The 23,928-nt window shown below is 41.4% G+C and overlaps 1 protein-coding gene and 1 long non-coding RNA gene across 3 annotated transcripts in view; one reads left to right on the top strand and one right to left on the bottom strand.

The window, feature by feature from the left end:
- Positions 1-23,618, bottom strand: part of LOC134206600 (chitinase-like protein 3) — a 36,045-nt gene extending 12,427 nt beyond the window's left edge. The window contains exons 1-3 of one of the 2 annotated variants that reach the window (XM_062682332.1): positions 23,496-23,614; positions 22,571-22,910; positions 7,906-8,030 (exon numbers count right to left, since the gene is read on the bottom strand). In XM_062682332.1, the coding sequence (XP_062538316.1) occupies positions 7,906-8,030; positions 22,571-22,659 (214 nt within the window). In that variant the 5' untranslated portion in view covers positions 22,660-22,910; positions 23,496-23,614. Of the gene's footprint in view, positions 1-7,905; positions 8,031-22,570 lie in introns of both variants that reach the window. The other variant, XM_062682331.1, reaches the window with a different exon arrangement.
- On the top strand, positions 11,725-12,395 carry LOC134206603 (uncharacterized). The gene is made up of 2 exons (XR_009978295.1): positions 11,725-11,907; positions 11,969-12,395. It is a non-coding gene; the product is annotated as an uncharacterized LOC134206603 (long non-coding RNA).
- Positions 23,619-23,928: the final 310 nt, after the last annotated feature.

Here is a 23,928-nt window from a genome sequence, read left to right as displayed (position 1 = left end):
AAACCGATAGCAACGCAGCGTGTCCATATAAGTCTTTAGAGGTCATACAAATGCATCACCAGTCAAATAAGTCTAACGCAGATGTTGTAGGTTCTCCATGTTGTCCGGGAGTTGAGTTCAATTGCTCTACCAGGTCAACTACGCCTGATCTCAAACCGACAGCAACTCAGTGTGCCCATATCAGTCATTAGAGCCCATACGAATGCTTTACTATTCAAATAAGTACAACGCAGATGTTCTAGGTTCTCCAAATTGTCCGGGAGTTGAGTTCAATTGGTCTACCATGTCAACTACGCCTGATATCAAACCGACAGCAACCCAGCGTGTCCATATCAGTCCTTAGAGCTCATGCGAATGCTTCATTATTCAAATAAGTACAACGCAGATGTTTTAGGTTCTTAAAATTATCCTATAGTTGAGTTATGTGAATATGTACGTTATGTGGAAGATATTGATTTGGAAAATGTATTGGAGGTAACCACTTTCCCTTCGATGGGACTCGAACCCATGACCCTACAGTACGCTAGACTGGTGCTTTAACCAACTAAGCTACGAAGGACCTCCGTCGGCCTTCGCAACCTAGCGGCTACTGAACGAGCTCGAGATTCCCAAATTGGACGCATAGTCAAATCACTCGCAATCCATTTATCAAGCCAATACTTCCACATGTGTATTGTACACGTCCACATTAGAGGAGCGTGAGTATTTAGAATGTCTGGCGGCTATACACATTCTTCATCAGCAACGGTACTGATCAAGTGAGGTTGTGTAAGCTATTTGCCAGTCGGTCGTCAAGCAACCCAACATGCCCATGTAAGTTCATTGAACCTTAGCGAATTTTCAAATTCAAAAAAGTCCAAAGTAGATGTTATTCATTTCATTTATTTAGTTAACATCTAAACAGATAACACTGAATCAACAATTTGACGCCACAATGCACGGTTCGAGGCCGCATCTCTCCATCCTCGGATACGCCCCACGCTCGCCAAGTCGTTCTGCACCTGGTCTGCCCATCTCGCTCGTTGCGCTCCACGCCGTCTCGTACCTGCCGGATCGGAAGCGAACACCATCTTTGCAGGGTTGCTGTCCGGCATTCTTGCAACATGTCCTGCCCATCGTACCCTTCCGGCTTTAGCTACCTTCTGGATACTGGGTTCGCCGTAGAGTTGGGCGAGCTCATGGTTCATTCTTCGCCGCCACACACCGTCTTCTTGCACACCGCCAAAGATGGTCCTAAGCACCCGTCTCTCGAATACTCCGAGTGCTTGCAAGTCCTCCTCGAGCATTGTCCATGTTTCATGTCCGTAGAGGACAACTGGTCTTATAAGCGTCTTCTACATGACACATTTGGTGCGGTGGCGAATCTTTTTCGACCGCAGTTTCTTCTGGAGCCCGTAGTAGGCCCGACTTCCACAGATGATGCGCCTTCGTATTTCACGACTAACGTTGTTGTCAGCCGTTAGCAAGGATCCGAGATAGACGAATTCCTCGACCACCTCGAAGGTATCCCCGTCTATCGTAACACTGCTTCCCTGGCGGGCCCTGTCGCGCTCGGTTCCGCCCACAAGCATCTTTGTCTTTGACGCATTCACCACCAGTCCAACTTTTGTTGCTTCACGTTTCAGGCGGGTGTACAGTTCTGCCACCTTTGCAAATGTTCGGCCGACAATGTCCATGTCATCCGCGAAGCAAATAAATTGACTGGATCTGTTGAAAATCGTACCCCGGCTGTTACACCCGGCTCTCCGCATAACACCTTCTAGCGCAATGTTGAACAACAGGCACGAAAGTCCATCACCTTGTCTTAGTCCCCGGCGCGATTCGAACGAACTGGAGTGTTCGCCCGAAATCTTCACACAGTTTTGCACACCATCCACCGTTGCATTGATCAGTCTGGTAAGCTTCCCAGGGAAGCTGTTCTCGTCCATAATTTTTCATAGCTCTACGCGGTCTATACTGTCGTATGCCGCCTTGAAATCAACGAACAGATGGTGCGTTGGGACCTGGTATTCACGGCATTTTTGAAGGATTTGCCGTACAGTAAAGATCTGGTCCGTTGTCGAGCGGCCGTCAACGAAGCCGGCTTGATAACTTCCCCCAATTTCGTTCACTAATGGTGACAGACGACGGAAGATGATCTGGGATATCACTTTGTAGGCGGCATTAAGGATGGTGATCGCTCGAAAGTTCTCACACTCCAGTTTGTCGCCTTTCTTGTAGATGGGGCATATAACCCCTTCCTTCCACTCCTCCGGTAGCTGTTCGGTTTCCCAGATTCTGACTATCAGTTTGTGCAGGCAAGTGGCCAGCTTATCCGGGCCCATCTTGATGAGCTCAGCTCCGATACCATCCTTACCAGCTGCTTTATTGGTCTTTAGCTGTTGAATGGCATCCTTAACTTCCCTCAAGGTGGGGGCTGGTTGGCTTCCATCGTCCGCTGAACTGACGTAGTCATCTCCTCCGCTGCCTTGACTTTCACTGCCTGTACTCTTAGCGCCATTCAGATGTTCCTCGTAGTGCTGCTTCCACCTTTCGATCACCACACGTTCGTCCGTCAAGATGCTCCCATCCTTATCCCGGCACATTTCGGCTCGCGGCACGAAGCCTTTGCGGGATGCGTTGAGCTTCTGGAAGAACTTGCGTGTTTCTTGAGAACGGCACAGCTGTTCCATCTCCTCGCACTCCGCTTCTTCCAGGCGGCGTTTCTTCTCCTGAAAAAGGCGGGTCTGCTGTCTCCGCTTCCGTCTATAACGTTCCACGTTCTGCCGGGTACCTTGCTGCAGCGCGACCGCCCGCGCTGCGTCCTTCTCCTCCAGAATCTGTCTGCACTCTTCGTCGAACCAATCGTTCCGTCAACTTCGACCCATATACCCGACGTTTTTCTCCGCTGCGTCATTAATGGCTGCTTTGACTGTATTCCAGCAGTCCTCAAGAGGGGCCCCATCGAGCTCACCCTCTTCCGGCAACGCTGCCTCGAGATGCTGCGCGTATGCAGTGGCGACATCAGGTTGCTTCAGTCGCTCTAGGTCGTACCGCGGCGGTCGTCGGTACCGAACATTGTTGATGACGGATAGTTTTGGGCGCAGTTTAACCATCACCAGATAGTGGTCAGAGTCGATGTTAGCGCCACGATATGTCCTGACGTCGATAATGTCGGAGAAGTGCCGTCCATCAATCAGAACGTGGTCGATTTGTGATTCTGTCTGCAGTGGTGATCTCCAGGTGTACCGATAAGGTTGCTCGTATCCCGGCCAGCACCGCGGGGAGGTAGGGATAGGAGTTGCTGGGTAAGAGGCTAAGGACCGCGAGATGGGGTCTATTTTATTCCTTCAGGTACGCGAAGTACCAATGGTACGCTTTACCCAGCATTTGCCGTGCCCAAATTGTTCTGGAATTAAGGTCAATTGGTCCACCTCGTCAACCACACACATCCACACATCGGCTCATGGAGGTTTGACTGTAATACATGTACGGATAATTTCCTAAACTCTTGTGAATGCTTCACTATTCAAATAACTTCATAATAGAAGTCCTTGGTTCTACAGATTGTTCCGGAGTTGAGATCAATTGGTCTGCCAGTTTGGGTATGTCTGATACAAAACCAAAAGCAACCAAGCACGTCCATAAAAATCCCTATAAACGTAACGACTGATTGACTATTTAAATAGGTCAATTTCAGATTCTGGTTCTGGTTCTAATTCGAAAACAACCCATCATGTCCACATCTCAGAGCCTTGGCGAATGATTCACGCCTGGTACCAGACTAAGACGTGCTGGGATTTTTAAATTTATATGGACTCGCTGGGTTGCTATAGGTTCGATACAAGGCGTAGTTGACTTGGTAGACTAATTGAATTCAACTCCCGGACAATTTGGAGAATTTAGAACATCTGTGTTGGCCTTATTTGAATGAGGAAGCATTCGCCTGGGCTCTAAGGACACGTTGGGTTGGTGTCGTTTTGATATTAGGCGTAGTTGACCTGGTAGACCAATTGAAGTCAACTCCTGGACAATTTGGAGAGCCTAGAACATCTGCGTTGTACTTATTTGAATGATGAAGCATTCGCGTGATCTCTAAGGACTTACTTGAACACGCTGGGTCGCTGTCGGTTTGATATCAGGCGTAATTGACATGGTAGACTAATTGACCTCAACTCCAGAACAATTTGGAGAACCTAGAACATCTGAATTGGATTTATTTGAATGATGGAGCATTCGCATGGGCTCTTAGGACTTATATGGACACGCTGGGTTGCTATCGGTTTGATATCAGGCGTAGTTGACATGGTAGACCAATTGAACTCAACTCCCGGACCATTTGGAGTACCTAAAACATCTGCGTTGGACTTATTTGACTGTTGAAGCATTTGCATGACCTCTAAGGACCTATATGGACACGCTGAGGTGCTCTCGGTTGGATACTAGTCGTAATTGACCTGGTAGACCAATTGAACTCAACTCCCGGACAATTTGGAGAACCTAGAACATCTGCGTTGTACTCATTTGAATAATGGAGCATTCGCATGGGCTCCTAGGACTTATATGGACACGCTGGGGCGCTGTCGGTTTGGTATCAGGCGCAGTTGACCTGGTAGATCAATTGAACTCAATTCCCGGACAATTTGGAGAACCTAGAACATCTGCGTTGTACTTATTTGAAGGATGAAGCATTCGCATGAGCTCTTAGGACTGATATGGACACGCTGGGTTTCTGTAGGTTTGAGATCAGGCGCAGTTGACATGGTATACCAATTGAACTCAACTCCTGGACCATTTGGTGAACCTAGAACATCTGCGTTGGACTTATTTGACTGGTGGTGCATTTGCATGACCTCTAAGGACCTATATGGACACGCTGGGTCGCTGTCGGTTTGATATCAGGCGTAGTTGACATGGTAGACCAATTGAACTCAACTCCCGAACAATTTGGAGAACCTAGAACATCTGCGTTGAACTTATTTGACTGATGATGCATTTGCATGACCTCCAAGGAGCTATATGGACCCGCTGGGTCGCTGTCGGTTTGATATCAAGCGTAGTTGACCTGGTAGACCAACTGAACTCAACTCCCGGACAATTTGGAGAACCTAGAACATCTGCGTTGTACTTATTTGAATGATAAAGCATTCGCATGGGCTCTTAGGACTTATATGGACACTCTAGGTCGCTGTCGGTTTGGTATCAGGCGCAGTTGACCTGGAAGACCAATTGAACTCAACTACCGGACAATTTGGTGAACCTAGAACATCTGCGTTGGACTTATTTGACTGGTGATGCATTTGCATGACCACTAAGGACCTATATGGACACGCTGGGTCGCTGTCGGTTTGATATCAGGCGTAGTTGACATGGTAGACCAATTGAACTCAACTCCCGGATAATTTGGAGAACATTTGAGTTGGACATATTTTAATGGCGAAACATTCGCACGGGCTCTAGGGACTTATATAGATTTGTTGGACCACAATAAGTTCATGCTTCAGGCACATAAAATTTTTATTTATTCAGAGCAACTTCACCACAATCTGCCAGATGTATTGGAGGCCTTAAAAAGTCTTTGTTATATTACTTGCGCAAATCTCATACAATTGAATCATATTGAATGTGCATACGGGCTGTTAAACAGATTATTACATCTTTAAATATGACCAGTTTCATATATCACTGCCTAAAATTACGCTTTTGGACCACCTAGTTTTCTACACCATAAAAAGGGGGAGGGTCCGGAGGAGAGGGTTTGCATGTGCCTAAAAGTACAACTATTCCCCTTGAATTTAGTGAAAATTCCGAGTAAAAACCTCTAAAAACTTCAGAGATATCTCGCGTAACATTTGAAAAGGGCCTACAGCCAAAACGTAAACATTGAGAAAATGCCGTTCGAAAAAAATGCATCACAATTTCTATTCCTATTTCCCAGGTTTATGATATTTTAAGCAGTAAAAGCTCCTAAAAGCACATAATCAACACTATCTATCCATCCATAACCTTAATTGCATTGAAAACATGCAAAAATGTGTCGAAATCGTTAAAATAAAATGTTAAGTCTATTTTCATTTGTTTCTCCGGAATAGGGCTTCTTGATAAGTCATTCTGCATTTGCTTGTCATTCATAGACCCTTTATTTATGGCATTTTTCGAAAGTAAACACGGGATAAGGCTTTTCGGGAGGGGAAATTTTCTCTCTCCGAGGTCGGGCCGATGACGGTTCGGAAAAAATTCCCATTATCGGCCCGAAGTTGGAGAAGGCTTATCCCAGACAGAAAAAAACGAGTGGCTTGGCCGTGTTTTAGAGTGGACCTACACATATTTTGAAAATAACACGTAATAGGCCCAATCAAAAATTAGTTTTTTCCAAGTAATTTAATTGAAGATGCGGAACATTTTTATATTATAAGTAGCTATTAGAGGATGCTATCGAAGGGTGTTAAAATTGAATTTGTTTACTTTTCATTGTAGGCCCTAATCAATTGTTAAGCGAGATATATGGTTTTCAAAATTAAAAGTTCGTCCTGGGCATTTACGGGTTCCATGAACAGCTGGTGACTTACCAGCTATCCTGCAGAGGCATTGCAATTTCTAAATGTGAAATTAAATTCAACTCCATTATTATTTACGACGATGTTCAGCTACTGATCGTCTTAGGCTGTGAACCATTCCATCGATTCGTTTAACTTTTAGTTAAAATTTGACATTCCGATGGTTATTTTCCCATCGTGGTTAAAATTTTACTCCGAAGCCGACTCATCTGAGTTTTGACAGATTGATTGTTATTTGGAACGAAATGGATTTGGCGCCAATTTTCTCGCGAACAAAGTTTTACTATCGAACTGTCAAATCTAACCATGCTCCGGAGCAGGGTTATTTTTGACCACGGCGAAATAACCATACAGCCTTAAAAATGTGAGGCGAAGGCAATACCAAAGAACTCGCGATCCCGCGTTGAAAGTTATTTGAGGAGATTTGCAAAATGAAATTAAAAAACGTACCAACTTTGAGAATAATGTACCAAAGTTGTATCTCACATACATAGGGGCAATGTTCCGATCTCCATCTCACTGTACATATATCCATCTCATCGCTAAACAAATAAATACGGCACCAAATTCGTCGCTTCTTTTTGTCAACATGCGTGCTCACTGCTGAAAAAAATCACAAAAATAATAAACAAAACAAATTCCTTTCCATTGCTTTGTTTTTGATGGGATGGAAATAGGAGCTATGAGATGAAGTGGCGAACCGCTCCCCTATATAATATGGGACAAATATGCGTATGACGGCAGTGTAGTATCATAACATTTATCTGAAAATTTGTCGGTTCAATAACGCAGTAATTCAGTAGGTTTCTACATTAATTATAGCCAGCTTATCAGACATTACACTTGTACTGGACTACTTGAAGCAAGCTACGTCACGTCATGAAAACTAATTATCTGTAACTAACACTTTCATTACAACAAATCCTACAACGATAACATACTTAGCTTGTCAACTGTCGTAAATAAATCTTTCTTTGCGCTTTGCGTTCGTAATGCTTTGTTTTTCTCACTCGACTAAAATGTCTTACCGCACAGCTTCGATAGCAATCACATGCAGGAAGACGCTATAGCGCTGCATTGCGGCGCCTGGCAAGCTGCCAAGTGCAGTTCAGTAAAACAATGCACAGCCAAAACAGCAACCTAAACCCAAATCCAGTGTCCAGCGACAATCATCCACCCCAATCAACAGAAAACGACATCCTCAAAAAGCGAGAAGCCATACCCGCATCCACCGTCCAATAAATCCTGATTAAGTTATCAGCAGTCACGAATGGCCTCTTTGGGAAACCGACCGAACCCAGCCATAAATTGAAACCGGAGAAGCGATGCCCGTGTCCCGTCCCGTGTGCCTGCCAACAAGTGCACTTACCGATTAGTGTCGGTGGAATGATTAGGTTCTGGCGGTAGATCATCGTCCAGGTCGCGTACACCGCCACGCTAGACATGGCGCATAAGGCCAACAGAAGGCATCCCTGGATGTAGGTGTGTTTCTTCCTGGAACGAGAGAACAAAGAAAATCACGTTTAGCGTTCGGGGGTTGACTCGACTGAAGCAGGAGTTTTCGTCAGTGCGACGACAATAGCGGAAGTGGGGGCGCGTGGCCTATAATGAATTGCTACGGTCACGCAATGTCGTATGGGGATGGGGCTTGGAGTGATTACGATTGGCGCTTCAGAAGGAGTGGCTTTTGTTTTTTACCAGGGGAAATATTATGGGAGGATTAGTGGTGATATGTTGGCAGTTGGCTTTATGTTCTTGGATGACTTTCATAGAGTGAGTATTAATGATTCGTGACCTGACAGACGATTTTTTTTGGAAATTCGTAGAAATGTGTCGTTTTTGATAGGTGAAAAATGGATTGATTTAATATGTAATATTAAAAGGTTTTAGCTGAAAATAACACTATTGGAGTTATTGGAAGTATATGATACAGAGCGGTTCCACGCCGAAGCAGTAAATGACAAAACTTTAGTATTTGGCCGAACCAGAGACATCTCGTGGACTTTTGGTACACTTGTTGCATCATCATTCTTAAAAAAATATATACATGAGCGATTTGAAATGAAAGTTGCGCTTTTAATATACTATTGCAGCTTCTTCTTATATACCACTCAACCAATTATTAGAATAAACATTTGAAATACAAAGCATTGATCTCTTTTGTTTCGAAAATGTTTTGAATTGAGATGCGTTCAAATTCTCGCAAGTTGTTCGAAATCTAACTTGGTAACCGGTTAAGGCTATAGCTGGACATTGCTCAGAATGGAGTTCTTTTATGTTGGCCCTTTCCACCATTCATTGTGTACAAGACAAGACCCGTAGTAGCACATACTCTCACATATTTTGTTGTCATGAATGAAATTTCTTTACCTTTTGACTTAAACTAAACTTAATCTAATTACACCAAGGATACTAGGAGCTGATCGTTGTAATAGAAGATTGCAACGAACAATCAACAAGAGAGTACGAACCGGAACCATCGGCGAAGACCATTGCGACGAAAAGGGACTAGCGATTAGAAACTCGGTTCGTGGAACTGCAAATCTCTCAACTTCATCGGGAGCACTCGCATACTCGCCGATGTGCTCAAGGACCGTGGATTCGGCATCGTAGCGCTGCAGGAGGTTTGTTGGAGGGGATCAATGGTGCGAACATTTAGAGGTAATCCAGGGTTGTTACGACTACGCGGATTTCGCGATTTTCGCGGATTTCGCGGATTTGGCGCGGATTTTCATAACGATTTTAGGGTTTCGCGCGGATTTAGTTTTAGGTGAAAATTTAATAAATAAAATGCTAGATCAAAGGACGTTTATTTGAAAATTATTTTCATGTATTTTTCTATTATTTATTAGCAAATGTTGTTGAGAACAAAACTTACGTTTGAAGGCTATTAACATTATATGGATATGTCCAAGCCCTTATTGAACGGCATGTATTATAGTCTTTAGCATTCTTCAAACAAATGTTATGAGGAAATGGACGCCACTTGCTGCCATTTTTAATCCATTCTGAAATATCACAAAACATGTCTATCTAAGGACATAGACACCGATTTTCATGGGTGTTGTTGGATTTGTCAGTTTCTGATCGATTATTTCTTTTAAGGGAACCACTTAGCATATCATATCATTTTTCAAAAGTTTTTTCGTCAGGAATTCTTCAATAGTGTTGGAACATTTTATATTGCTTTCAAAGCATTCATCTAGAACGAATAAGGGTTTATACAGCAATTGAAAACACAAAAATGTTCTTTGATTTGATTTTATTTATTTATTTATTTATTTATTTATTGGGAGCAGGGAAAAGCCCGCTTGAGTTGAACAGTTAGAAATTCATTAGCTCTCACTCAAGCGGGCGCAAAACCTCCTCATCTTTTCTATGCATCAACAGATTACAATATCCAAATGATACAATTCGGCTTAAAACTACATCCAACAATAAACTTAAATCTAGGCCTAGCTACTACTGATTGTCGTTTAGAAGGTGAGAAAAGTTCGTACGGAGAGTGTTACGAGATGAATGGAAATCGAATCCAATGGAGCAGTTATTGAATATACGGCACATGCTAGTAAATGGCTCGTTGTGACCATAATTAGTTCGTGCACCATGAAGAAAGAGGAGAGCACGAGAGCGAAGATTCCTATGACTAACATTGATGTTTAGCATGGAAAGCCAGGTCTGCAATGAATATCGCCCGAGAAGTATTGCGACGGACTGTTAAGAGCTCTAAATCTATAAGCTTGCAACGGTCTTCATAGCTGGGTAAATTTGAAGGATCTCTCCATGGAAGGCGGCGTAAAGCGAAGCGTATAAATTTGCGTTGATATTGCAAAATTTGATACAGATACCTAATTTAATAAGATGATTCCCAAAAGTTATTTCTTAAGGTTCTTTGTGATATTTTTGGATAACTCATTGGTAGTTTTACAGGATTATCAACATAAAACAAAGAAACCTCCTAAAGAAATTTTTCACTAAAACACGCAGAGAAATGTTTTTTAAACTCAATGATATTATGTATAAAAACAACAAAAATAATTATTGTTCCCCGGCTAATAATTTTATTTGTTGAATTCAACAAAAAAAACAGATTTGATTAGACGAAAAATATTGTTGTTTCTACAATGTTCCAAAACAGCACTCAAAATAAAAATTGTTGAATTTACAATATATTTTTTTGTTTGTACAAAAAATATTTTTAAACCAAAAAGAAAAATTTTTGCTTTCAACAATATTTTTCTTAAATTCAAAAAAACAAAAATATTGTAATCAAAAATTTATTTTGAATGTTACATTAAATTTCTTGTGATTATCAATTATTTTAATTTTTGATTAGGCGTCGTGTGGAAAATAAAACTACAATAATTATATTTGTAATTTTTTCATGTATTTACTTCACAAACTAGTTTATAATATATTGTATTATTTATAATGGATTGCAGTAGAAACAACAATTAAAATTTTTGAATTAAATATATTTCAGTTTTGATTTTAAAGATAAAATATTTGAGTTTAAAAAATATTTCAATAATTTTATTTTTTAGTTCAAAAAGGTAGATTTTCTCTGCGTGGTTAACCATATAAAGATCTTTGTGTAAACTCCTTGTAAATAAATTTCCACAGCGTAAAGAGGATTTTTACAGCATTTGAAATTTGAAAAATTATAAAAGAAATTTTTGGAGGAATATCCGCGTATTTTCTTCAATTTCCGCAAAAAAAATGGAATTCATGAAGAGATTTCCGTAAGTAGGCTTTGAAGATTTTCCACGGGTTATTTTGAATAATTTACTTGAGCTTTACTTCCCCAATAAATGTTCAGGGTGGCCACTCACCCGGGAATCCGGGAAAACCGGGAAAAACCCGGAAATTTGAAATCACCGGGAAAAGCCGGGAAAACCCCGGGAATTTGATGAGCTCAACGGGATTTTTTTTTCAAATTTCATCATATGGGGCGATAAGGCCACCCCCTTGGGGCAAGACGAGCGAGTACCAAAAGTTATATCTAAAGTGTGCTAAATTTATTTAGAACTGGGGACACATCTCTTGCACTTCTACACAGAGCCAAAAAAAGTTGGGATTCCAACATTTTCTTATTGTTGTTTCAATAATATGTTAAAATTGGTATTTTTAAGTGCTAAAACTTTTCAGAATGCAAAATTGATTGACTTGAAAGTTTTTTTCCAGCTCAAAATTCTGATTTCCACAGTTGAAATTCTCAAAACAAAATTTGTAAAAATATCAAACTAACATCAATATTTCACCTGATTTGGCAACATTGGCAGATAGAAATAATGTAACTGGCAACCAACGGCTATCTGTCAGTTACATTTGCGGGAAGATAATGCAGGGACAAAATTCTTCCTTTGAACCGGTAAGAGATTTGATTTGTAGTCAAAGAACTTGAAATTTTATGATATAATTCCTATTTCCAGGAAACACCATTGAGGGGCCCAGCCAAGGGACCAGCCAGGGGACCAGCTTATATTCACGATGCCTACAATTATAATGCTGCGGAGTATACGGTGGCTGCATGAAACGGGCGATGGTAGCGGCGACCACTTTCGTAATGGTGATAAAGACGTGCAGTTTCGAGCGAAAAAACACCGGACGTGACATGACATAAGAGTGAGAACGATCGTACAAGATATGGACAATTCATCAATCCGAATACGGAGGTCAAATGGGAGGCAATAAATTTGTGAAGGCCGTGCTACAATGAAGAGTGCAGCGGCGAATTTCGACAATTAATCCATTTATTTTCTAACGTACGAAAAGAACGGCGAAATGCTGAGCCTCGATCACGGTTGTCCAGTAACCTTGGGGATTTTTTTGAATTTTCAATAAATAAGTAAATAATTATTTTGGTGTTTGATTTATTCAAATTGAAAGCACACAAAGCTTGTTGTTATCACAGTGAAATTGAAAACAAACTACACATTTTGTTTTAAAAGAAAAATGTTAGTATGAAAGTAAAATACACTATTAGTTTTAAGAGGATAATGTTATTTTAAAAAGTAAGCTGTTGTCAAAGCTCTCACCGAAGTGACATTTCTGCAATTGTAGATTTAACAAGCTAATACTTTCTACTGAAAATCACTAACTAATTTTCTTAATTTTACCAACGATTTTTTTTTGTGTATAGGGAGTATGTTTAAATTATGTTTCGCTTGAAAATGTAGTATTGCATGTTGATTTGTTGACCACTGGCTCTACGACAATATTTGGAATTTGGCTAAAGCTAACTTTTATGATTAATGCCATATCCGTTGCTTAAATCATCTCTGAGTCAGTCAGAAACTATGTTGATGATTTATTAAATGCATTTAAGGACTAAGCGACTCTTACTCCTGGAGATGACCTTGTTCCTAATACAGTTGGCAATACCGCCCCAAGTCGACATATATCCAAAGATTCATATCCTATAGATCATAATTACTATGAATCTTCACAAATTATTAATGTAGATAGGCTATAGTTATATAAAAGCCTTGGTAAATATCAATTTGTGCTGAAAAATGAGTAATTTTGGCTTCAAACCTTTTCGGATTGGAAATTGTCATGACTTCCCTGGGCATAAAAGTATCATCGTGCTAGCCTCATGATATTCATTTAATTTATTTAGTTAACATCTAAACAGATAACACTGAATCAACAATTTGACGCCACAATGCACGGTTCGAGGCCGCATCTCTCCATCCTCGGATACGCCCCACGCTCGCCAAGTCGTTTTGCACCTGGTCTGCCCATCTCGCTCGCTGCGCTCCACGCGGTCTCGTACCTGCCGGATCGGAAGCGAACACCATCTTTGCAGGGTTGCTGTCCGGCATTCTTGCAACATGTCCTGCCCATCGTACCCTTCCGGCTTTAGCTACCTTCTGGATACTGGGTTCGCCGTAGAGTTGGGCGAGCTCATGGTTCATTCTTCGCCGCCACACACCGTCTTCTTGCACACCGCCAAAGATGGTCCTAAGCACCCGTCTCTCGAATACTCCGAGTGCTTGCAAGTCCTCCTCGAGCAATGTCCATGTTTCATGTCCGGAGAGGACAACCGGTCTTATAAGCGTCTTGTACATGACACATTTGGTGCGGTGGCGAATCTTTTTCGACCGCAGTTTTTTCTGGAGCCCGTAGTAGGCCCGACTTCCACAGATGATGCGCCTTCGGATTTCACGACTAACGTTGTTGTCAGCCGTTAGCAAGGATCCGAGGTAGACGAATTCCTCGACCACCTCGAAGGTATCCCCGTCTATCGTAACACTGCTTCCCAGGCGGGCCCTGTCGCGCTCGGTTCCGCCCACAAGCATGTACTTTGTCTTTGACGCATTCACCACCAGTCCAACTTTTGTTGCTTCACGTTTCAGGTTGGTGTACAGTTCTTCCACCTTTGCAAATGTCATCCGCGAAGCAAATAAATTGACTGGATCTGTTGAAAATCGTACCCCGGCTCTCCGCATGACACCTTCTAGCGCAATGTTGAACAACAGGCACGAAAGTCCATCACCTTGTCTTAGTCCCCGGCGCGATTCGAACGAACTGGAGTGTTCGCCCGAAATCTTCACACAGTTTTGCACACCATCCACCGTTGCTTTGATCAGTCTGGTAAGCTTCCCAGGGAAGCTGTTCTCGTCCATAATTTTCCATAGCTCTACGCGGTCTATACTGTCGTATGCCGCCTTGAAATCAACGAACAGATGGTGCGTTGGGACCTGGTATTCACGGCATTTTTGAAGGATTTGCCGTACAGTAAAGATCTGGTCCGTTGTCGAGCGGCCGTCAACGAAGCCGGCTTGATAACTTCCCACGAACTCGTTCACTAATGGTAACAGACGACGGAAGATGATCTGGGATATCACTTTGTAGGCGGCATTAAGGATGGTGATCGCTCGAAAGTTTTCACACTCCAGTTTGTCGCCTTTCTTGTAGATAGGGCATATAACCCCTTCCTTCCACTCCTCCGGTAGCTGTTCGGTTTCCCAGATTCTGACTATCAGTTTGTGCAGGCAAGTGGCCAGCTTTTCCGGGCCCATCTTGATGAGCTCAGCTCCGATACCATCCTTACCAGCTGCTTTATTGGTCTTTAGCTGTCGAATGGCATCCTTAACTCCCTCAAGGTGGGGGCTGGTTGGCTTCCATCGTCCGCTGAACTGACGTAGTCATCTCCTTCGCTGCCTTGACTTTCACTGCCTGTACTCTCAGCGCCATTCAGATGTTCCTCGTAGTGCTGCTTCCACCTTTCGATCACCACACGTTCGTCCGTCAAGATGCTCCCATCCTTATCCCGGCACATTTCGGCTCGCGGCACGAAGCCTTTGCGGGATGGGTTGAGCTTCTGGTAGAACTTGCGTGTTTCTTGAGAACGGCACAGCTGTTCCATCTCCTCGCACTCCGCTTCTTCCAGGCGGCGTTTCTTCTCCTGAAAAAGGCGGGTCTGCTGTCTCCGCTTCCGCTTAGATTTCATCAGAATTCCTTTAATTAGGTACTTTTTTATAAGTTTTCACAAATATTTAGCCTCTTAAGTCTATTCGAATTTTTGGAATTCCTTAGGAGCTTCCTGCAATTTACGCAGATTTCCATTTCGTTCACTTTTTTAACGGTTGAATTGTTTTTTTTTTGTAGGTGGTCAATCGGCCACCGATGGCGCTTCCATCGATTTTGCTTGTGTTTGACGTTTGCGCACTACCGCCATCTGGTTGCCGCTTGACCATACACAATGATTTTAGTATTGGGCGACAATGTTTTCGTGACGACAATTTATTGCATTTTGTTCTAAGTAAGACGTTTGTTTCTCTGTGGTCTTAGCTTGCCTTTCACAGCAAAAGACTTTTAGATCGTTAGTTTTAATGCGCGTAATCAGAGAAAACATTAAACATATTTATGAACATTCTTTAGGTATTTTTTTAATGGCTCATCAATTAACCATTTTGCAATCTTTTAAATATGTTTGCCTTTCTCGTACAACAAAGTTGTACCGAAAGGCTATCATTTCACTACGAAAACGAACTTTTTATAGAAGCCTCGGAGACCCATAGTGTTATATACAAATCGACTCAGCTTGACGAGCTGAGCAAATGTCTGTCTGTCCGTGTGTATGTATGTGTGTATGTGTGTGTATGTGTGTGCACAAAAGCTAAGAAAAACATTAGACAACTTTTCATATAGTAATCCTCAGCCGATTTTCTCGCAACAAGTTTCATTCGACAGGGGGCAAAGCCTAGTTGATCACTATTGAATTTGTTAACGATCGACCGTTGCGTTTAAAAGTTATAAAGGAAATGGTACATCTAATCATATTGGCGCCATATAAGGTTGGTGTCTTGGCTAAATGCGAGAAAGGCAGTATCACCACTCGGTGAATTAAGTTAGGTTTTGCCTTTCTCGTACAACTAAGTTGTACCGAAAGGCTATCATTTCACTCCAGATTCGAACTTTTGATAGAAGTCCCGGAGACCCATAGTGTTATATACCATTCGACTCAGCTCGATGAGCTGAACAAATGTCTGTCTGTCCGTGTGTGCGTGTGTGTGTGTGTATGTGTGTGCGTGTGTGTGCGCAAAATGCCATAAAAACATTAGCCAAATTTTCACATAGAAACTCTTAACTGATTTTCTTGCAACAAGTTGCATCCGACTGAGACTAAAACGCTGTTGATCACTATTGAATTTCATAATAATTGCAAATTGCAAAAATAGATAATATTAAAATAGTGATGAGACATAGTCACATAGAACAATAATGTGTTATGAAAATGCCTTGCATCTATGAATATTTTATCCGTGGCTTCCCATTAAGAGTTTCATCGCACTATAAAGATGCTCGTGTTGCACGCATTTAGGCGTAAGTATGCTATTCGTTCAGTTTCATAGTATTATGAAATTGACCGAAAGTCAAAATTCGAACATAGGAAATTCGAGAAACTTTTGGCAGCGCCATCTGTCGTCTAGTAGTGTAAATTTTCTATCATAACATTAGACGGTGTAACTGTTTTGCCTTTCTTGTACATCATCGAGGTGTAAGCGTAAAGGCTACATTTATTACCTTTTTGCGCGAGAAAGGCGCCATCACCGTTAGGTGGATTAATCTGGGTTTTTTCCTATATCAACGGTTTCGTGCAAAACAGACACAACTCGAAATCTGAAAATGTTCAGAAACAACATTAAAAAAATTCAATAAAAAAAACTTGATTGTTTTTGTAAATATTTCGAATTCCATGGATATTTTTGCATGTATTTTTTTTTTTCGAAAAATCGTCAAATTTTGATGCATTGTGAATTTCGACCTGAGTCTTTGTCAAGTGTTACTTTATACTGTTTTCTGTGGACCAACTACCAGGAGAGCTATTTAAACATGGTGGTGAGGCACTGGCTAGAGCGCTGCACTGGGTCATTACCAAGATTTGAGAGAAGGAAGTTTTGCCGCAGGAGTGGATGGAAGGTGTCGTGTGTCCCATCTACAAAAAGGGCGATATGCTGGATTGTAGCAACTACCGCGCAATCAAATTGCTGAACGCCGCCTACAAGGAACTCTCTCAAATTTTATGCCGCCGACTAACACCAATTGCAAGAGAGTTCGTGGAGCAGTACCAGGCGGGACGGATGGGTGAACGCTCTACCACAGACCAGGTGTTCGCCATACGTCAGGTATTGCAGAAATGCCGCGAATACAACGTGCCCACACATCATCTATTTATCGACTTCAAAGCCGCATATGATACAATCGATCGGGACCAGCTATGGCAGCTAATGCACAAAAACGGATTTCCGGGTAAACTGATACGATTGATCAAGGCGACGATGGATCGGGTAATGTGAGTAGTTCGAGTTTCAGGGGCATTCTCGAGTCCCTTCGAAACGCATAGAGGGTTACGGCAAAGTGATGGTCTTTCGTGTCTGCTATTCAACATCGCTTTGGAAGGAGTAATACGAAGGGCAGGGATTGACACGAGTGGTACGATTTTCACGAAGTCCGTCCAGTTATTTGGTTTCGCCGACGACATTGATATCATGGCACGTAACTCTGAGAGGATGAAGGAAGCCTACATCAGACTGAAAAGCGAAGCTAAACGGATTGGACTAGTCATCAACACGTCGAAGACGAAGTTCATGATAGGAAGAGGCTCAAGAGAGGTGGTTGAAGAATTCGTGTACTTGGGCTCACTGGTGACTGCCGAAAATGATACCAGCAGAGAAATTCGGAGACGCATAGTGGCTGGAAATCGCACGTACTTTGGACTCCGCAAGAATAGAGTTCGCCGCCGTATCAAACTGATTATCTAAAAAACGCTTATAAGACCGGTAGTTCTCTACGCACACGAGACCTGGACGATGCTCGTGGAGGACCAACGCGCACTGGGAGTTTTCGAAAGGAAAGTGTTGCGTACCATCTATGGTGGGGTGCAGATGGCGGATGGTACGTGGAGGAGGCGAATGAACCACGAGTTGCATCGGCTGTTGGAAGAACCATCCATCGTTCACACCGCGAAAATCGGAAGACTGGGGTGGGCCGGGCACGTAGCCAGAATGTCGGAAATGGTTCTCGACAACGATCCGACGGGAACAAGAAGGCGAGGTGCACAGCGGGCAAGGTGTAGGACAATTTGCGGACCCTCCGCAGACTGCGTTGTTTGCGAAGTGCAGCCATGGACCGAGCTGACTGGAGAAGACTTTTATGTGCAACACCGGCCACTCCGGCCGGTCTGGTAATAAATAAATAAACTATCACCAATCGGCAGGAATCACAAATACGCATTCCTTCACTTTGCTGGTGCGTATATCCCAGCGAATTTATTTTTTCAATAATTGATGCCGATACACCTTTCAGTTTTCTGAAGCTAGTGCAATTTGGGCTTGCAATATTTGCACAACATTTTTGGAATTTATTGGCAATTTATTTATCCATTTTGAACATTAAACGCACTACAGGTAAACTTCGATATAACGTACATATCGATTTCAAAGTTGTACGTTATATCGAAGCATGAGTAATCATCTTTATTTTACACTACTTAAATGTTGTAGTATCATGTATTATATGGGCGAATATTTTTTTTATATAAGGCTCAGCTAGCAGTGAAACAGCTTTTATTGTGAACAATTCCTACAACCTTGTTCGTTACTAAGAAAAATGACCCGAGGAATTGCATTTTTCATTTCGTATCTATATAAAGCACAGGAAATGAGAGGCTTGCTTTTATATGCACCGTTTGCATATTCATTAATTGAGTTTCCGCGATCTTTAGTGGATTTGAACTAGTGCACAATGTGGCACGTGACTCGCCAAATTGAATATTTTTTCTGAAATTTAATTATATACGCCAACAAAATCTGATGTCACGCCAATTTTGATCAATTTTATTCGAAATTTCCGATGGAATTTCTAGAGAAGTTCCTGAATAAAAGTCTGGAGAAATGTAGGATTTTTTTCATCGGAAATATCTTCGATATTTTTTTCAGAGATTCCTTTAGGAATTATTTTTTTAAATAAAACCATACATAATATGTACCTGAATTCTATACAATATTTTGTTGGATGTATTCCAGAGGAATTTCCGAAGAAATTTCTGAAAGAGTTGCTGCAAAACTGAGGAATACCCTAAGTAATTTCCTGCAGAAAGTACTGAAAGATTTGCTGGAGAAAGTCTTTTTAAAATTTAGAAATTAAGTTCAACGCTAACAGGAATTTCTGAAGAATTTTCTTGAGGTATTTGTAAAAGAATCTCCATAGGCATTTCTGGTAAAATCCCTGAATTCCTAAAAAAAATTAAGGTGCTTCCGAAGAAATTTCTACGCGAATTTTCAAATCCCTAATATTTTTGTGAAGGAATTTGTAAACGAATTTTAGAACAAATCCCCAAAGGAATATCTGAAAGAATTACCAAAATATTTTCAATAGATATTTCTAAAGGAGTTTCGGAAGGTATTTCCGGAGAATGTTTAAAAGGAATTCGTGAATATATTTCAAAATGAATGATTCGAAGAATTTCCGAAAGAATTCCAGGAGGAAGTTTTGAATTCTGAAGGAATATCTCATGTAGATTCTGGAATAATTCTTAAAATTCATTCATTCAATTTTCGAAGAAACATTGATGAGTATTTTTATATTTATTTCCGAAGTTGTTTCCTGAGGATTTTTTTTGAAGAAATCCCTGGGGGAATTTCTAAAAGAAATCTTGAAGCAATGCCCAAAGAAATTTTTGGATAAATCTAAGAATGTCGGAAGTTCCTTCAGGAGTTCAATTTAAAAATCCTTCAGGAATTTGTTATTATCGGGTAAGTATGCCCAGCGCTATGCTGAGACTATGCCTCAGTGTCGGCACGCTCACCTCAAGCAACTCGCGGACAGGGAACTCTCGCAAACAAATGCAGGAAAACCACCGAGCATCTTTTTGCGACACTTTATTCAATTCTGTCTTCACTCTCTCTTACAGCTAGGTTAACCTGTCTTTAGAGCCCCTCTTCCTGGCAGCACTGCGCCACTCTATTTCTTCCCTTCCTCTTCTTCATTCTTTCCTTCTGTGGCCGACGACCTGACAGCGAGCAACTCTGTTCGCTGCGGGCTTACCGGTGGTATCGCCGGGAATGACTTGAAGATCTTCATTGCAACTCGACCAATCAAAAGGCAGATCGACTATCGGCGAAAACAATGCCGGATTAGGCCGACTACGGGACCAGGGAATGACGGCGGTTCTTGCTGGAGTTTTCAACCCAAAAACAGTGGGATTGTCCTCAACGCCTTCTCTTGTTCCACACACTTTCTTCTCTACTCTTCAACTTCCAATTTTGGTAACTTTGTAACATCCGTTCGCTTCGAAATACTTTGGAATAGTGACCGCATCCCGGAGGTCTAAGATTTTTCCGGAGGTCTAAGATTTTTTTTGGAAGAAATTTTAAAAAGAATTCTATGTGGGAGTATTGACCTAATGTCTAAGGGAAATACCGAAGGAATTCCTGGAATGTTTGTTTTGAAATGATGAAAGAATGTTTTGAAGAAATACCTCCGGGAATCAGCGAAGCAAATCCTAGAGTAATCCTAAAAGCATTTTTTGGAGGAATTTTAGAATAAATTATTGGTGTTTCGAAAATTTCTTCAGTTTTTTTAATTCCTTCATGAATTCAATCAGTTTTTTTTTTCAAGAATTCGGAAATTTTTTTATAACTCTTTTAGAATTTCCTACAGAAATTCCTCCACAAAATTCGCAAGAAATTATTTTGGGAGCTCCCCCAGGAATTTCCTCTAGAAATAATTTAAAAATAACCTAGCACACATTCAAGCCTGGGTCAACAATACCAATACTTTACTCGACATTGGCTGACTTAGACCTGAAAACCATTCGTCATCATTTCTGACTTTGACTAATATCAACTAGACATTTGTCCATAGAATATGCCCAAAACCTCATTAACTCAATATCATCCAATACCTCGGGAGAATTCTAAGGATAGTGCTTCTTCTTCATTGGCATTACATCCCCCACTGGGGCATTGTCGCCTCGCAGCTTAGTGTTCATTAAGCACTTCCACAGTTATTAACTGCGAAGTTTCTAAGCCAAGTTGTAATTTTTGCATTCGTATATCATGAGGCTAACACGATGATACTTGTATGCCCAGGGAAGTCGAGACAATTTCCAAACCGAAATTTCGGGAATCAAACCCACCCACCCTCAGCATGGTCTTGCTTTGTAGCCGCGCATCTTACCGCACGGCTAATGAGGGCCCCTAAATTCTGTTACCGGAACTAAAAAACTTCTCCAAAATATAAAGAAACCATCAACATAGTGGGAACAAGAACATTTTTTTCTAGTGTAATTAGGGTACTGGACGGTATCAGAATAACGAATAATTACGAACACGCTACGTGGAAGAATGTTTTTGTTTGGACAGAAGAAGGTGTTCGCAAACAGTATTAATCGGTAATCTAACATCATTTCATCGCAGACTATGTAATTGTGGCGCTTTAATTGGACAGCTCCTCACCTGAATCGGGATAAAATTAGTATCCATCAAATTTTTTGTCAAGCTTTGTTATATAAAATACTTGATCAAGATTGTTTGAATATGTATTAAAAATCGTTGCATTTTGAAATGTGTTAAATTATATAAATGATAAATAAGTGCACTTATGTATTGAACCATTCTCAATGGCGAAAACGTGACTATATTTCTAGGCATTAGAGTCAGCAAACAATTACTACACAAATGAAAAGCATATTATTTATTAGCCACATATATTTTTTGCAATATGCAAATCACGTTCCTGATAATGAAATTTAATACCTTCCCATTTTGAAAGCCACTTGATGTAGAAGGCTTCCCAGTGCTTACGTTGCGGTTTGCTATCATTTTGGAAAGGAAAAGGATATCGTGATGCATTTGTGGGGCTTCCTCTAAAATAAAAAAAAACTGGCAATATTGCTATTCCTTATGCTCTTCGTTTTGCAATAATTACGGAGTCTCCCTCGAAAATGGGCTGCTTTATTTGGATCATGTTCAACGCTGATTTGCCAGACTAAACGAATAACGTATCAAATGACCTACTTGAAGAAGGGGGTGTGTGAGATGCTCTGATTTTAAAACTGTTCTACTGGAACTAGGCGGCACCAGTCAGTCGGCTGGTTTCCAATCCAATCATAATATTGATCGACAACCGCCGATGGGGATTTGGTTTCAATAATACTGTTGACCACTTTAGTAACATGATAACTAATAATTACGAAGACGCGGAATAGAGCTCAAGCAAATTAAATGTAAACAGGGAACGTTTACCACCAGCAGCTTGTTTTTCTTGTGAAAACAATCAAACGCTATCATAACGAATCAAATGACGCAGTATTTACAGAACGACAAACAAGCCTCCCTGATAATAGCGTAATGATGATTGTAATACTGTAATGTGTCCCATAATTGGAAAGAGGACAAAGAATGGCTGTTGCTATAAAGGTGGCAATAGTTGATTAGCCTCGTTATACTTAGGTGGGAATATCCCTGGGTGTTGGTTTAATGACTTTGTTCGATAATAATGATATGTCTGGTTGCTCTTACCTTAAGCTAGTATCCTCCTTAAGCAACTCGTATTTTCCCTGTTGTTTGGACATTCTATGTCCGGATCGTTTCGTTCCAGCTGATATCATAGCGGCGGCGGCAACGTGAGCATATTTCTAACAAAGGGAAGTTGTTTGATTCGACCTTCTCTTTTCACGACTTCCGCAGGGTGACTTTCCGTAGCTGCGATTTTCTTCGGTCTCTTCCCGTTTATCGTCGTCTAGCTCGCCAGTGTTGGAGCTTCATTCCAATTTGAACAAAAGCTTTTTTCGTGATCGTCGTAGTCGTCGTCGTCGTCTCGGGATGAATAAATTTACATAATATCGGTATTTCAAACTTGCTACACCAACAACAGTATGCCCAGACAGAAACACAAATATTTTAATCCCTTCAACAGGGCGAGCAGTCTATAGCAGCGATATCTCACTCGTTCGACCACAATAGCACCATAAACTTTTATTCGCTAATCACGCGATTGGGGCTGAGCCCCTGTCGCCTAAAAGCTGTATCAACTTGCACCGACTTACTACCCTCTTAGTATTAATACTAATAATGGGAATTGTGTGAGGGTGGGGGTTGACTACAATCAATAGCTTGAAAAACGACGGTGGTCACTTTCGATTTTCTCCTCCCACTCAGCAATTTACCACCTTCCCGAAGTGTTCCAGAATATGCTAAAAAAAAACACTGTCCCAATCTACCATTGATTGCTTAATCTAATTAAAATCTCCGTTTCCTTCAATCGTTTATTTTTCACTATTCAGAAATGTAATGCACTATCATTGAAATCGAACGACACTTTGCTGCCCCATCTCTACGCGGAAGAATGCACATTTGCAAGTCACCAGAAAACACCGAAAATTCCGACGCGGAAACGGCACTTCCCCCCTCACAGCTGGATGGATTGATTATTATGTTATGGAACCTTCGAAGGGCAGAACGATCACTCTCCGATGCACACTGCTCCCGTTCGAGACCCGTTTTTTATTGGACGAAAGTTGAAAACAGACTGAATCGCAGAGTATCTGACGAGTGGAAAGTAATGACAATGACTGCGTTTTGACAGTTCTCAGCTCAAACGCAGTTTTTTCTTTGTGTTTCTACACATCGCACTCACACAACCTTAAAAATTGGCCTTTGCAACGGTATTTGTCGTATACGATGTTTCATTCATGATTCATTGTAGTGGTAGATACGTTCACCCATCCGCGAATGAGATCATTCATTCAACAGGATGGATGGGGAAATAATTTTACACTGGACTAAAACGGCTACGTCAATTCTTATTTATTCTTTCCTCTTACAAAGCAAGACTGCACAAAACACACCTGAATACGAGAAATTTGGTGTACATATCT

This window comes from Armigeres subalbatus, chromosome 1, assembly GCF_024139115.2.
Source record: "Armigeres subalbatus isolate Guangzhou_Male chromosome 1, GZ_Asu_2, whole genome shotgun sequence".
Lineage (NCBI taxonomy): Eukaryota > Metazoa > Arthropoda > Insecta > Diptera > Culicidae > Armigeres > Armigeres subalbatus.
Note: the sequence above shows the minus strand (reverse complement) of the source record. Positions and strands in the feature narration are given on the sequence as shown.